Source organism: Leptonychotes weddellii, chromosome 16 (genome assembly GCF_054177405.1).
Source record: "Leptonychotes weddellii isolate Sample4059 chromosome 16, ASM5417740v2, whole genome shotgun sequence".
NCBI classification, from domain to species: Eukaryota; Metazoa; Chordata; class Mammalia; order Carnivora; family Phocidae; genus Leptonychotes; species Leptonychotes weddellii.
This window is the reverse complement of record NC_138384.1, coordinates 10738916-10753127: the sequence shown is the minus strand read 5'-3', so window position 1 is coordinate 10753127 and position 14212 is coordinate 10738916. Positions and strand designations below refer to the sequence as shown.

The 14212-nt window shown below is 52.2% G+C and overlaps 1 protein-coding gene across 2 annotated transcripts; it reads right to left on the bottom strand.

Annotated features, from left to right (window-relative positions):
- Positions 1-335: 335 nt before the first annotated feature.
- LOC102744976 (carbohydrate sulfotransferase 6) lies at positions 336-12718 on the bottom strand. 2 transcript variants are annotated; one of them, XM_006743334.3, is made up of 3 exons: positions 12196-12718; positions 2571-2645; positions 336-1533 (listed from the first exon to the last, which is right to left on the bottom strand). In XM_006743334.3, exon 3 carries the CDS (start codon positions 1515-1517, stop codon positions 336-338), a length of 1182 nt encoding a protein of 393 aa, XP_006743397.1. In that variant the 5' UTR covers positions 1518-1533; positions 2571-2645; positions 12196-12718. The 2 variants fall into 2 exon arrangements, with proteins under 2 accessions (XP_006743397.1, XP_030895048.1); XM_031039188.2 differs by lacking the exon at positions 2571-2645.
- Between the last annotated feature and the right edge of the window lie 1494 nt (positions 12719-14212).

The window sequence follows — 14212 nt, the reverse complement described above, 5'->3', positions numbered from 1 at the left end:
CCCCCTTCTCAGGGGCTGGATGATGCATCCAAAAGGAAAAGAGACCGAGGAAGAAAGGACTCAAGGAGCAGCCAAGCGGTCTGAACTTACTCCCTGTGCCCAGAGGAAGTGTGGACACAGCTCTGCTTTCGATGAAGTGTGCGCCTGATGGGAACCCAGCTGCTAAGGAGGACTCAAAAGAAAATTCAGAAGCAAGAAGAAACATGGAGCTTTGGGGACTCAGTCCATTCATACTACAGAGGAGGACTCCCCAACTCCTGGCCCCTCCCAAAGCGGCCTGCGCCCCGTGTGCCCGGCTCCCTCCCCAGCGCCACAAGTGGGGGCCTCCGCCAAGGTTAGGGGTGTGCCGCAGTGGATGACGCCCAGCTGAAGCTGCTAGGGCCGCGCGGCAGCACCAGGTCCAGGGCGAGGTCGCGCTGCTCGCTCTCGGAGGCGACGGGCCGGTAGCCCAGCAGCTGCAGCGCGCCAGCACACAGCTCCTGCACGCGGCGGATCTTGGCGAAGGGCAGTGCGTGGCGCCAGGCCTGGGAGACATTGACCGCGTCCCTGGACGAGGTCTTGAAGGCCTCGCGGCGCGCGCCCAGCCCGGCCCCGTGCGTGATGTTGTGGATCCAGGCCTCGAGCTGCGGCGTGAGGCTCAGGCCCGCGAAGGCGTAGAGCGCGCGGATCTCGGGCAGCGGCGCCCGCGCCAGATCCTCGAAGCGCACCAGGCGGTAGCGGCCTTGCAGGAAGGGCGGCGGCTTCTGCGTGGCGGCCTCGGCGATGCGCACGTGGCTGCGGCACACCTCGCGCACCACGCGCAGGCCGGGGTCGGCCTCCACCCACGTGCCGTTGGTGCCCAGTACGATCCCGTTGTCGCGCGCCAGCGCCTTGGCCGTCTGCTCGCGCGAGCGCAGCACGGCCCGCGGGTCGCGCACCAGGTGCACGATGCGCAGGTTGAGCGCGGGGTCGTTGAGCAGCTGGTAGAGCACCTGCAGGTTGAAGAAGCGCACCTCCTTGAGCACCACGTGGCTGTAGGCGCGGCAGGCCTCCTGCGCCAGGCTGAAGGGCTGCCGCGCGCACAGCGGCTTGCACACCGCCTCGCTGCTGATGGCGCCGCGCGGGAAGGCGCTGCAGGCGGGCGGCGAGCACAGCGCGCGGCTCACCGCGTACTGGAAGAGGTCCGACAGGTTGCGGCGCCACGGCAGGTAGGCGTCGAACACGTCCAGGTCGCACAGGAAGACGGAGCGCACCACGTCGCGCACGGCCATGTGCAGCGCCGGCGCGCTCGCCTGCGACAGGGTGGTCCACACGTGCCAGCCGGGCTCCATCAGGTAGAAGACGTCGGGGTGCTGGCTGAAGAGCTGGCCCACGAAGGACGAGCCCGAGCGCCACGAGGACAGCACCAGCACGTGCACCCGCTCTTTGCCGACCGCTGGGGACGGCGGCCTGGGCCAGGAGACCAGGAAAAGCAGGATGCCAGTCTGCGCCAGCAGGAGCACGGTCACCGCCGTGCTGGAGATGCGCGGCAGCCACATGCCTCCGGATGGGGGCCTGCGGGAGGAGGAGAGCGCAGTCGTTAGGGACCGCGGGCCCCCTCGCCCTCCCGCGCCCCAACGGCCCCCACCCCCACCCCGGACTCGACCACCCGACCTGTGGGGGCCTCCCCGGACTATGGCCGTCTCAGTTGGGCACTCTCCCGGGACTATGACTTTAAGACATCAGCCAAGATCTAGTCTATGCAGAGCAAAAGGCCAGCTGCAGAATGCGGTGGAAATACATGTTCGTCCTTACCGCCTCCCTCTCTCTTCCCCCCCCCCACTTTCTCTCTTTTTTTTTTTCTGGAGAGGGAAATATTATTTTTAAAACAGAATTCCCACCTTTTGTTTCAGAATTCCTTTCAGGGAGACAAGTTTAGGTTGTTTAGCTCGAGTTTGGTGGGTGATTTGACTCCCTCACCAGGCTCAGCCGCTTCCTAGCCTGTGATCCTGGACCAAACGATTAATCTGTCTGTAACTCAGTTTATCCATCTGTAAAAAGGGGATTAATACTGATACTGGAGTAATGGAATGAGCCTGGGGGGCGGGGCATGTCGTAACTCCGGTAACTGGTAACTTGCCCTTGTACTTCTGTGTTGTCTGACTTCTTTTAAACAAGCAGATTCAGCTTGCATTATTAAAAAGTAAATAAATGGGGGCGCCTGGGTGGCTCAGTCGTTAAGCGTCTGCCTTCGGCTCAGGTCGTGATTCCAGGTCCTGGGATCGAGCCCCACATGGGGCTCCCTGCTCTGCGGGAAGCCTGCTTCTCCCTCTCCCACTCCCCCTGCTCGTGTTCCCTCTCTCGCTGTGTCTCTCTCTGTCAAATAAATAAATAAATAAAATCTTAAAAAAAAAAAGTAAATAAATGACATAGACAAAGCACAGCAACTGTTGCTATCTACAGGGAGTAGAGTGCTACAGGATGCATGAACTGCAGAGGGAGGGTACCCTTCTGGAGCTGTGGGAATGTGCAGAAGAAAGCAGTAAAGGGAGAGGTGACGGCAGTCAAGCTCCGGGCCACCATTTGCCCTTTTCCATGCCGAGGTTACTCACTGTAGCCCAGGGCTGCTGGGAGAGCTGCCCACCTCAATCACAATCCATGGAAGATGCCTGCAGGTTTTTCAGGGCCTGAGAGAGCAGGAGGGAGGCTGGGTCAGAGCCTCACAGGAGGAGATAGCCCGACACAGTGGGAGGGCTTTGCATTCCCAGACGGACAGAAAGTTCCCTGCAGGTGGGAACAGAACCGCCCAGCCCCTGAGCACATTTTTCCAAGTGGATGTGAACTGATGGTGTACCCTGCTGGGTGGAGTCTGGACTGCGGTGAGCCCTCTGATGCCACTTAGGAGCTCTGAAACCTGGGGCAAATGACTTGACTTCTCCAAGGCTCAGTTTCCTCCTCTGTAAAATGAGGATGGTAACATTTAGCCTCTTGGGCTTGTCACGAAGAAGCTGCTACCAACACAGATGAGGGAGGGCTTGCTAGTGCCATACATCCACCCCGTGCTCCTGCTGGGGGTGCTGTGTTGGGAGAGGAGGCACCGGGGAAGGTCTCCACCTGGATGAGAAACCCTGAGGTCGCCTACATCTGCAATCCCAGCATCTCCTGTGTCCACCCCCGGGTCCTTTACTAGATCTTAAGAATATCACACCTGTCCGGCAGACTGAAAGGGACACGGAGCCAAGCTCACGCACCCTGAGGTCCCAGAGTTTTTCCCTCCTTGCACCTGTTGCTTGCTCTTGCCACGATCTCAAGGAAGAGCTGCTTTGGAAGGTAGGGGCCTGAAAGTTTCCTCCTTGCTTTCACGGCCTTTGCTCCCCTCGAAGCCCCCTCCACTGCTCATGTCACCACCAGGAGAAGCCAGGTCAAAATCATGAGCAGATCCCACTTATCCAGAGGCTGCCAGAGTGGGTGGAGGACAGGGGAAGTGGGACCCCCAACCCAGGCCGCCTTCCATCTCTAAGTTCCTGGCACATTCCAATTACAGTCAGCAAGTCTCTCCCATTCCTGGGAGCACTCCCATTCCTGCAGAGCACTCGACCCTGGTGTTTGGCCCAAACACAGCTGCTATGGCCAGCCCAGCCCTTTCCTGGCTCGGGAGGATCTTGACCGTAGGCCACCAATGTGTGCTACCTGCCCTCCGGGGAAACCAGAGGTTTTCTTAGGTGACTCACAAATACGGAACTGACGTCTGATCCTATTACCGGAACTCGAGAACGAGTGCGGCTCATTCGTAAAAGAGCTGAAGCAGGGCGCCTGGGTGGCTCAGTTGGTTAAGCGACTGCCTTCGGCTCAGGTCGTGATCCTGGAGTCCCGGAATCGAGTCCCGCATCGGGCTCCCTGCTCGGCAGGGTGTCTGCTTCTCCCTCAGACCCTCCCCCCTCTCATGTGCTCTCTTTCTCATTCTCTCTCTCTCAAATAAATAAGTAAAATCTTAAAAAAAAAAAAAAGAGCTGAAGCACACAGTGCGCTAGGAGCACACTTCCTTTGTCATATAACCCTTTGTTTTCCCTGGAGTTAAATTGCCCTAGAGATTAAAACTGTAGGGTTGAAAGATAAAACTGAAGAAGTAGAGAAGGTAGAACAAAAAGATCAGTGATGGATAAAAGATGGAAAACAGATAAAAGAAATCAAGAGGATCAATCCGGGAGGTCGAACGTCCAACATCCAACGCTGTTACCCTAGCAGGGCTCACAATCTAGCTAGGAACCTCAAAGACCCACCCACGAAGTGGCCAAGGGAGCAGATGGTGGTCCGAGTGAGTGGCCCAACTATCCAGGTGCCAGGAGGGTCATGGTAGTCCTGGCATGCATATTTCTCTCCTGGATTCTGGAAAAATCCCCCAGCCAGTCTCCCTGCATTTCATATTGCATAGAGCCACCAGAGCTGCCTACGCTGTATCTGATCCTGTCATTCTCCTACTCAGCAACCTTCCGCTTTCCAACCTCACTTCCCATAATCCGCCCCCCCCCACCCCCCGGCACCCTGTGTGTCAGATCATCTGGAATCATTCATGTTCCCCTCTGCTCTGCTGTAAGTGTCCAGCCCTGACTCCCCGCGGGGAGTCATCTCAGCTTCCTCCTAAGACACCTCACCTGTGCCTCTTTCAAGGCATGTATCACTCTGCCCTGAGTGACACTTTGCCTCCCCTTCTTGCCTGTGAGCAGCCTGAGGGTCAAGACTGTGGCAGTTTTGCAAATGAGTGTGTCTGTTCCCAGGCACCCAGTGTGGGGTGCAGTCCTGCAACAGGTTGTTGCACTAGACAGGGTTTGCTTGGGTCCACTCAGTTCTTGTTCCTCCTTATTCTGCTAACGGCCTCTAGATTTTTCTTTGAGGAACCACCCTCACTCACACAAAGTGCATGTGGTTTGCATGGGGCTGACCGCCCACTTCGTGGTTCTTAGGGAGTCAGCTATCTCAAGCCTGGTTCATCTCTATATTCCATACACTATCCCCTGACCAAGCGATGGGCTTAGCAATGGACATCTGCCCCAAGTCCAATCCCAGGATTTTTGTAGCTCTGCAGGGAAGAGGGAAACTGCCTGGGTGTAAAGCCAACACAGAAGACAATTATTGAACAGGGAAGGAAAGTCTGAGAACCCGTGAGCAGCTGGTAGCATCTGGATCCAGCTGGACAAGATTCACTCATGGACTGCCCAGTTGGGGAAAATGCTCCATTTTTTGTCAAGCCAGCGTGACTTCAGTTTCTGCCATTTACAATCAAGTGTTTGATTAGAGAGTGGGTCCCCTTGGGGGGATGGGGTGAGGGCAGAACTGTCAGGAGCAAAGCCGGAGCTTCTGGGGGCTGGTCATGCTGTTTCTTGATGAGGTGCTAAATACATGGGTGTGTCATCAAGCTGTATTTTTATGACTTGTGCTCTTTTCTGTATGTATGTTGTATTTCAATAAAGAGTCAAGAATCCCGGGGCGGCTGGGTGGCTTAGTCGGTTAAGCGTCTGCCTTCGGCTTGGGTCATGATCCCAGGGTCCTGGGATGGAGTCCCACATTGGGCTCCTTGCTCAGGAGGGAGCCTGCTTCTCCCTCTGCCGCTCCCCCTGCTTGTGCTCTCTCTCTCTGACAAATAAATAAATAAATAAAATCTTAAAAAAAAAAAAGAGTCAAGAATCCTGACTGAATAAGACAGACAGTAAGTGTCATGTCCAGGAATGTCCCAAAGACTGAACGAGTAGATGATATTAATAAATATTTGCCTAATTGAAGTCAGATACTCTGTGATCTAGATCCAAAGGGAGGAATTCCCTACGTATCCCACATTTCTTCCTGCTAAGCATTTTACTTTATTTTTATTTATTTTTTTAAGTAGGCTCCACGTGGAGCCCAACACAGGGCTCAAACCCACAACCCTGAGGTCAAGACCTGAGCTGTGATCCCGAGTCTGATGTTTCACCGACTGAGCCACCCTGGCGCCCCCTGAGCATTTTAAAATGACAGTATCTTCTAAATATCCCTGACTGTTTTGTTGGCCTGAGAGACATAGGAAGGAACTATTGTTCTATCTGACTGGCAGATGTGAAATCTGAGCTTCAGGGCAGGATGGTTCACTGTAGGAGGGGGGTGAGCCTGAACCCAGGAACCCAGCTCTCTGGGAAACCCTCACCAGTACCCCAGCTCTGCATGCCCCTCACTCAGCAGCCTCTTTCAGCCCTGGCAGGGTACCTAAGGAAGTGAAATGTAATACTAGGTACAAATTCATGGCTCAGATCTCTCTCAATTTGGCATCGGCTGGAGGCCATCCTGTTCAGGAATCCCAAAGATTAGAGAAAACAAATTCCAGATGAGGGATCACTAGACTCTTGGCATCAAGGGCCACCCCTGGGGGCAAACCAGCTCTAATGGAGCCCAGGGCATCTGTTAGGGAGAAGGTTAAAAAGGAAAGAAAGGGGCGCCTGGGTGGCTCAGTCGTTAAGCGTCTGCCTTCGGCTCAGGTCATGATTCCAGGGTCCTGGGGTCGAGCCCCGCATTGGGCTCCCCACTCAGCAGGAAACCTGCTTCTCCCTCTCCCACTCCCAGTGCTTGTGTTCCCTCTCTCGCTGTGTCTCTCTCTGTCAAATAAATAAATAAGATCTTAAAAAATAAATAAATAAAAAATAAAAAGGAAGGAAAGAGAAGAGAGAGAGAGAGAGGAAAGGAGAGAGAGGAGGAGGAAGATGAATGTTTATGGTAGCCTGGAAACATGGAACACAGTAAATACCATCTGTTGAGGGCTTCCTATATGCCAAGACTTTTCCCCCCATTTTCTGATTTAATCCTTACAACAACCCTATGACGTGGATCTGACACTCCTCCCTATTCTACAGATAAGGAAACTAAGGTTTAAAAAGATTAAGAAACTTGCCTAAAGGACCTACATAGCAGCTGAGTCAGAATTAAGTCCCAGCCTTCTAACTTTAGAGCTCTTAACTACATAGTGTCTAGTGGAAAAACCGCAAGTACTAAAACACAGTGGTGTTAAAAATGCCCAAATATAGGGGCGCCTGGGTGGCTCAGTCGTTAAGCGTCTGCCTTCGGCTCAGGTCATGATTCCAGGTCCTGGGATCGAGCCCCGCATCGGGCTCCCTGCTCAGCGGGAAGCCTGCTTCTCCCTCTCCCACTCCCCCTGCTTGTATTCCCTCTCTCGCTGTGTCTCTCTCTGTCAAATAAATAAATAAAATCTTAAAAAAAAACAAAAGCCCAAATATAAAAAAAAAAACAACACACAAATATCAAAGGACATCATCAAGAAGGTGAAAGGACACCCCCAGGTGGGAGAAAATACTTGCAAATCATATGTATAGCAAGGGACCCAGAATATATAAAGAGCTCTTACAATTCAGTAATAGAAGACAAACAACCCAAGTTAAAAATGGGCAAAAGCTTTGAGTAGACATTTTCCCAAAGATATACAAATTGCCTATACGTGCATGAAACGATGCTTGCCAATTTTAGTCATTAGGGAAATGCCAATCAAAACTAGAATGAGAGAGGACGTCCCATCAACTAGGATGGTTATAATCAAAAAGGTAGATAATAACCAGTATTAATGAGAAGGTGGGGAAATCAGAACCCTCGTACACTGCTGTGGGGGATGGAAAGCGGTGCTGCTGCTGCAGAAAACAGGTAGTTCCTCAAAAGGTTAAACATAGGGTTGCAGCAATGCCATCTAAAATACATATCCAAGGGGCGTCTGGTGGCTCAGTCGGTTAAGCGTCTGCCTTCTGCTCAGGTCATGATCTCAGGGTCCTGGGGCTGAGCAGGGAGCCCGCTTCTCCCTCTCCCTCTGCCGCTCCTCCCTCACACGTCTGTACACCTGTACTCACTGTCTCAAATAAATAAAATCTTTAAAAACGTAGAATAAAGACATACCTAAGAAGACTGAAAACACATGTCCACCAAAAGACTTGTTCATAAACTTTCATAGCAGCATTATTCATAATGGCCTCAGAGTGGAAATACCCAAATGTCTATCAATTGATGAATGGATAAACAAAATGTGGTATATCCATATACAGTTGACCCTTGAGCAATGCGGAAGTTGGGGAATCGACCTTCACATGGTCAAAAATCCACGTATAACTTTTGACTCCTGGAAAATCTAGCTACTAATAACCTACCACTGACCTTGACATTAACAGTCAATTAACACATATTTTGTATATTATGGGGTATTAAAGTAAGCTAGAGAAAAGAAAATCATAAGGAAGAGAAAATACACTTACAGTGATGTACTGTATTTATTGAAAAAATTTGCATATAGCTGGACCCACACAGTTTAAACCTATGTTGTTCAAGGATCAACTCGAATTCAATATTATCTGGCAATAAAAAGGAATGAAGTATTGATATGTGCTATAACATGGATGACCCCTGAGGTGATTAACACACTACTTTGACTACACTGTAAATTAGTGAATTGTACACTTTAAAAGGGTGCACCTTAAGGTTTGTGAATTGTATCTCAATAAAGCTATTATAAAAATAATACACAGGGGCGCCTGGGTGGCTCAGTCAGTTAAGCATCTGCCTTCAGCTCAGGTCATGATCTCAGGGTCTTTGGAATGAGTCCCACATCGGGCTCCCTGCTCAGTGGGGAGTCTGCTTCTCCCTCTCCCTCTGCCCCGATTCATGCTCTCTCTCACTTTTCCTGTCTCTCTCAAATAAATAAAATCTTAAAAAAAAAAAACCCACAAAAACATATAGAAGAAATCTGGAAGGATGCATACTGAATATTAGTTATCTTAAAAAAAAAGATTTTATTTATTTATTTGAGAGAGAAAGCACAAGCAGGGGGAGTGGCAGGCAGGAGGGGCAGAGGGAGAAGCAGACTTCCTGCTGGGCAGGGAGCCTGACTCTGGGCTGGATCCAGGATCCCAGGATCATGACCTGAGCCGAAGGCAGATGCTTAACCAGCTGAACCACCCATGTGCCCCTGAATATTAGAGGTTATCTTTCTATGGCCATGTTACAGGTAATTTTTTTTCTTGTTAGTGCTTTGCTGCATTTTCCAGGTAGTCTACGATAGACTCCCATTACTTTGGTAATCATAAAATGGGGACAGGAGGCACAGGTGGAATTTGCCTGCTCCAGCTTTCATTGCGGGAAGAGAAGTGCCTGCAAACCCATCTCCCAGCTGACCTGAATACCACTTGGCCAGAACAGGACAGGGGCATTGGCTGGAGAATTACCTCCTATGCACTGGAAGATGTCAAGATCCCCAAGCCCACCTTCAGCCTCAGGGCTGTGGGCTGGGCCAGGCTGTGGCAGAAGACATTCCCAGCCCCAAGCCCTGGCCACATCTGCTATCTCTCTGCCAGTCCTAATGAGCAGCTTCATGGCATCTGCCAGAGGCAGGGAAGCTGGGGTCACACAGCCCAGATGCTTCTGGCCTGCAGGAATCTATTGGGAAATGAAATCAAACTGCTCAAGTCTCCTTGGCTCAGAGCTACCCTGGGGGCATTTCAAAGCAAATGACCAGTTAACACAGAACACCTTTACCTCGCTCTGAACTTCGGGGATCCTCAAAATGCACTTTGCACAGGACCCGATCATAGAACCTTACAGCTAGCAAGACCTGAAGTCTGGGGGCTCCCACCTCTTTTCTGAAGTAACACATGCAGGGAATGGGGGAAGGGAGTGCACATTTAGCATGTACCCCGTGTTCCCCCAGGTGTTAGATTGAGCACTCTTATTATAGGGATAATCTGGAATGTTCTCTGGTTTATTTTTCTTTTATTTTGATTAATTTATTATTATTTTTTTAAGATTTTATTTATTTATTCAACAGAGAGAGAGACACAGTGAGAGAGGGAACACAAGCGGGGGGAGTGGGAGAGGGAGAAGCAGGCTTCCTGCAGAGCAGGGAGCCCGATGCAGGGCTCCATCCCAAGACCCTGGGATCATGACCTGAGCCAAGAGCAGACACTTAACGGCTGAGCCACCCAGGAGCCCCTAGATTAATTTATTATTTTTGAAAAGTAAATCATTCTTAGAATTCAGTGACATTTAAAAAAGGGAGTGTTTTAGAAGAAAATGACTCAAAACATGTAACAGAGAGATACAGCGTATAGATGTTGTTTGGATTCTGATTCAAGCAAACCAAGTGCAAGAAGATATCTTTGAGGCAATCAGAAATTTCAACATGGAATGGGTATTAGGTGGTATTGAGAAATCATTGTCAATGTGACTATCACCATGGGGAATACTCTTTTTCATGCATTTCTGTACCTATCTCCCCTTATTAGACTAGAAGCAGGATTTTTTTTTTTTAAAGATTTTATTTATTTTTTAGAGAGCGAGCAAGAGAGAAACAGCATGTGAGGGGAGAGGGTCAGAGGGAGAAGCAGGCTCCCCGCTGAGCCGGGAGCCCGATGTGGGACTCGATCCCAGGACCCTGGGATCATGACTTGAGCCGAAGGCAGACGCTTAACCATCTGAGCCACCCAGGCGCCCCTAGAAGCAGGATTTTTTAAAAAAGATTTTATTTATTTATTTATTTATTTGACAGAGAGAGAGCCAGCAAGCACAAGTGGGGGAAACAGCAGAAGGAGCAGGAGCAGGGTCCCTGCTGAACAAGGAGCCCAATGTGGGGCTCAATCCCAGGACCCTGGGATCATGACCCCAGCCAAAGGCAGCCAATTAACCAACTGAGCCACCCAGACGCTCCTAGAAGCAGGATTCTGTCTCATGACAGGGAGTAGGGATGGCACAGTGGCTAATAAACCCCATTTGATCATTTACTGTGTGATCTTGGGCAAGTTATTTAACCTCTCTGTGCCTATTGTTGTTTAATCTATAAAATGGGGGAAATTCGCCTGGCTGGCTCCGCCCTTGGAACAGGCGACTCTTGATCTCAGCAAGCCCCAGGGTGGGCCTAGAGCTTACCTTAAAAAAATGAAAATAAGGGGCACCTGGGTGGCTCAGTCGTTAAGTGTCTGCCTTCGGCTCAGGTCATGATTCCAGGGTCCTGGGATCGAGCCCTGCAGTGGGCTCCCCGCTCACCGGGGAGCCTGCTTCTCCCTCTCCCACTCCCCCCTGCTTGTGTTCCCTCTCTCGCGGTCTCTCTCTCTCTGTCAAATAAATAAATAAAATCTTTTAAAAATAAATAAATAAATAAATAAATAAATAAATAAATAAATAAATAAAAATAAAACAGGGGAAGTAATATAACGCAAGTCAGGGCTGATTTGAAGATTCAATGAGTTACTATTGCTAAAGCACTTAGAACAATGTCATTTAGCACATTTGTACGCGTTCAGAAATCCTCCAAATCCTGGGTTACAACTATATGCTATGGATCCAAGCGAAAGCCTCTTCATAAGGAACACTCAAGCACAACAGGGGCGACCGGTTCAGGTGACCTTGCACCCTAGCAATGGAATGTGGCAAGTCCAGGCCGGGGCAGAACACGGTCACGCAAAGCAGCAGGGAAACATGCCTGGAAGACTGGCTTCTGAAGCCGGCCTGGGTTCAAATTCTGCCTGGACACCAGTGAGGTGTGTGAGTGTGCGCAAGGCGCCCCTAACGTCTTGGTGCTTCAGCTGGCTGCTTTGTAAAGGAGGCAATCACAGCGCCTACCACACGGGCTCGAGAGGAGCACCCTGGACCATATAACCCTTAGCACAGCCAACGCGCAAGGAGCCACACACACTCCTCCCATTAGCTCACTTGGCACACTCACTCCCTCTTGGCCCCAGGGCAGCCAAGTCCTTTCGGCTCTTTAGGCCTCAGTTTTCCCACCCTCATGCCTCCGGTTCAAGAGGGGGGCAGAAAAGAGGGTTAATTTGTACCGGGGCACCTATGCTGAGGCCAAGGGAGGTCTTTATTATTGCCCAAGATCCAGCAGCCGAAACAGGGGCCGCCAGACTCCCCTTCAGCTGCACATGGTTCTAAATTCACTCACCAAGCTGCTTTTCCTCAAGAGTTCCGCGGCGGAAAGCTTTCTAGATTAATACCATGCCCTTGGAATCTCACGTTTCAAGGGTTTAGGGATCCCCAGCAGTGATCCCGTGTGAGCTGAAGCCGCAGGAAGACACTTTCGAACCAGCGCCTGGGGCTACAAGGTCCTTTCCCTGGGCTGGTAGAACCACCACCCTCAGCCCTTCTCCCCAGACCCGACTCCCCGGCCACAAGCTCCATGTCCCTGACTGGGGGCATCCTGTGCGGAGAGAGGACCAACGAACGTACCCCAAAGCTGGCGTCCCTGCCCAAGCTGGCGCGGCGGGGAGGCGGACACCACTCTCCCGAGGCTCAGCAGAGGCTCCTCGAAGAGGTGTCCTCTTCCAAGTTCCAGTCCGCAGCCTGCCGTGTCTTCGCTGGGAGAGTCCGCAGGGGCTGACGTGCTCCGTAGGCTCCCAAGGCTAGTAAGGGGCACCCAGTGACACCGGGGAGAAGGCTCTGAGAGGCACGCGCGGATCCGCAGATCCCAAGATAGTTGGAGGCACCTGGAGACCTAAGGCGGAGGGAACCTGGAAACGGGGCAGGAGTGTCCTGGAAAAGGAGAGGCGTCTTGAGAACGGGATGTATGTGTGCGGGGCGCAGTCGTGGGGCAACGGCCAGACACAGACTCGGGCACTCCTGCCCCGCAGCCTCACCCGGCCGGGCGCCGCGCCCCCGCGCCCCCGCGCCCCTGCGCCCGAGCGCGCGAGCCCTGCGCTGCCCGAGCCGCTGCTCCGCGCGCCGCGGGCCGGGGAAGAGCGCACACAATGAGGCGCTTTCAGACGTGGCTGCGGTCCCGGAGCCGGCGGGCGGGGGCCGGGGCGGGAAGGACGGAAGGAAGGAGCCGCTTGGCCCCCGGCTCTCGCTACCCTCCCCACCTCGGGGGAGGGGCGGCCGCCCAGGGGCGGGCACGGGAGGACCGGGTGGGGGCGGGCCCACTTGGGCCCGGGGGCCGCGGGAGGCTGTCGGAGGGCGCTCGCACTCACCTCTCCTCCGACTAATTGACCAAAAAAGTTGCCTCCCGCTCGGTTCCCAGAGAAGGAAGCCTCCCGGGAGCACTAAAGGCCCTTGCGAGGGAAATCGAATCTTAACATTGCCCCTCCTCGCTCTCGGTGGCATCCTCACAGCGGAGTGACTTGGAATCCAAGCCGCTTGCCAAGCCGCCAGCCTCAGACCCAAGCCGAATGCAAGGCATGTTGATGCCAGGCGGACACACGGCGCGGCCTCCCCAAGCAGTAGCCGAGCTGGGGGCGGGGGGAGCGCGAGACACCAGGAGCCCAAACACTCAGGGGCTGGGCCCAGAGCAGGCTGTCCCCCTCCCTGTTCTAGCCTCAATCCAGAGGCCCAGGCTTGATAGCAGGTCCGGATAAATACAGGGTATGTTTCGGTAAGTAAAGCAGTCCGCCCCCCTCCCCCACCCAGATAACAACAGAGTGCAGGTATCTGAAAAAAAGAGAATTCTGATCTCTTGTAATCCGTGGTGGGATCTAAAAGAAGTCTCTGCTTCTGGGAGTATAAATTAGTGCATTCTTTCCAGGATGCGGTTTGGCAAGATGAATTTAAATCCTTAAGAACAGCCATAAGCTTTTTTTTTTTTTTTTAAGATTTTATTTATTTATTTGAGAGAGAGAGAGAGCACAAGAGGGAGGAGCGGGAGAGGGAGAAGCAGACTCCCCACCGAGCAGGTAGCCCGATGCGGGACTCGATCCCTGGAGTCCAGCATCATGACCTGAGCCGAAGGCAGTCGCTCAACCAACTAAGCCACCCAGGCGCCCCAGCCATAAGCTTTTTGAATTAGCAATTCCTTTCTAGGATTGATTGATTGGTTGGTTGGTTGATTGATTTTAAGTAGGCTCCACACCCAGCATGGAGTCGAACACAGGTCTTGAACTTACCACCGGGAGATCAAGACCCTGAGAACAAGACCTGAGCTGAGATCAAGAGTAAGATGCTTAACTGACTGAGCCACCCGGGTGCCCCTCTAGGATGTATCTTAAGGAAATAACTGGCAATAAGGATTTTTTTTTTTTAAGATTTTATTTATCTGAGAGAGAGAATGAGATAGAGAGAGAAAGCATGAGAGGGGGCAGGGTCAGAGGGAGAAGCAGACTCCTCGCCGAGCAGGGAGCCCGATGCCGGACTCGATCCCGGGACTCCAGGATCATGACCTGAGCCGAAGGCAGTCGCTCAACCAACTGAGTCACCCAGGCGCCCAAGGATTTGTTTTTTTAAAATATTTTATTTATTTATTTGACAGAGGGACACA

Coding starts and splice junctions, on each gene's coding strand:
- LOC102744976 (XM_006743334.3), bottom strand. CDS start 1,517: ATGTGGCTGCCGCGCATCTCCAGCACGGCGGTGACCGTGCTCCTGCTG.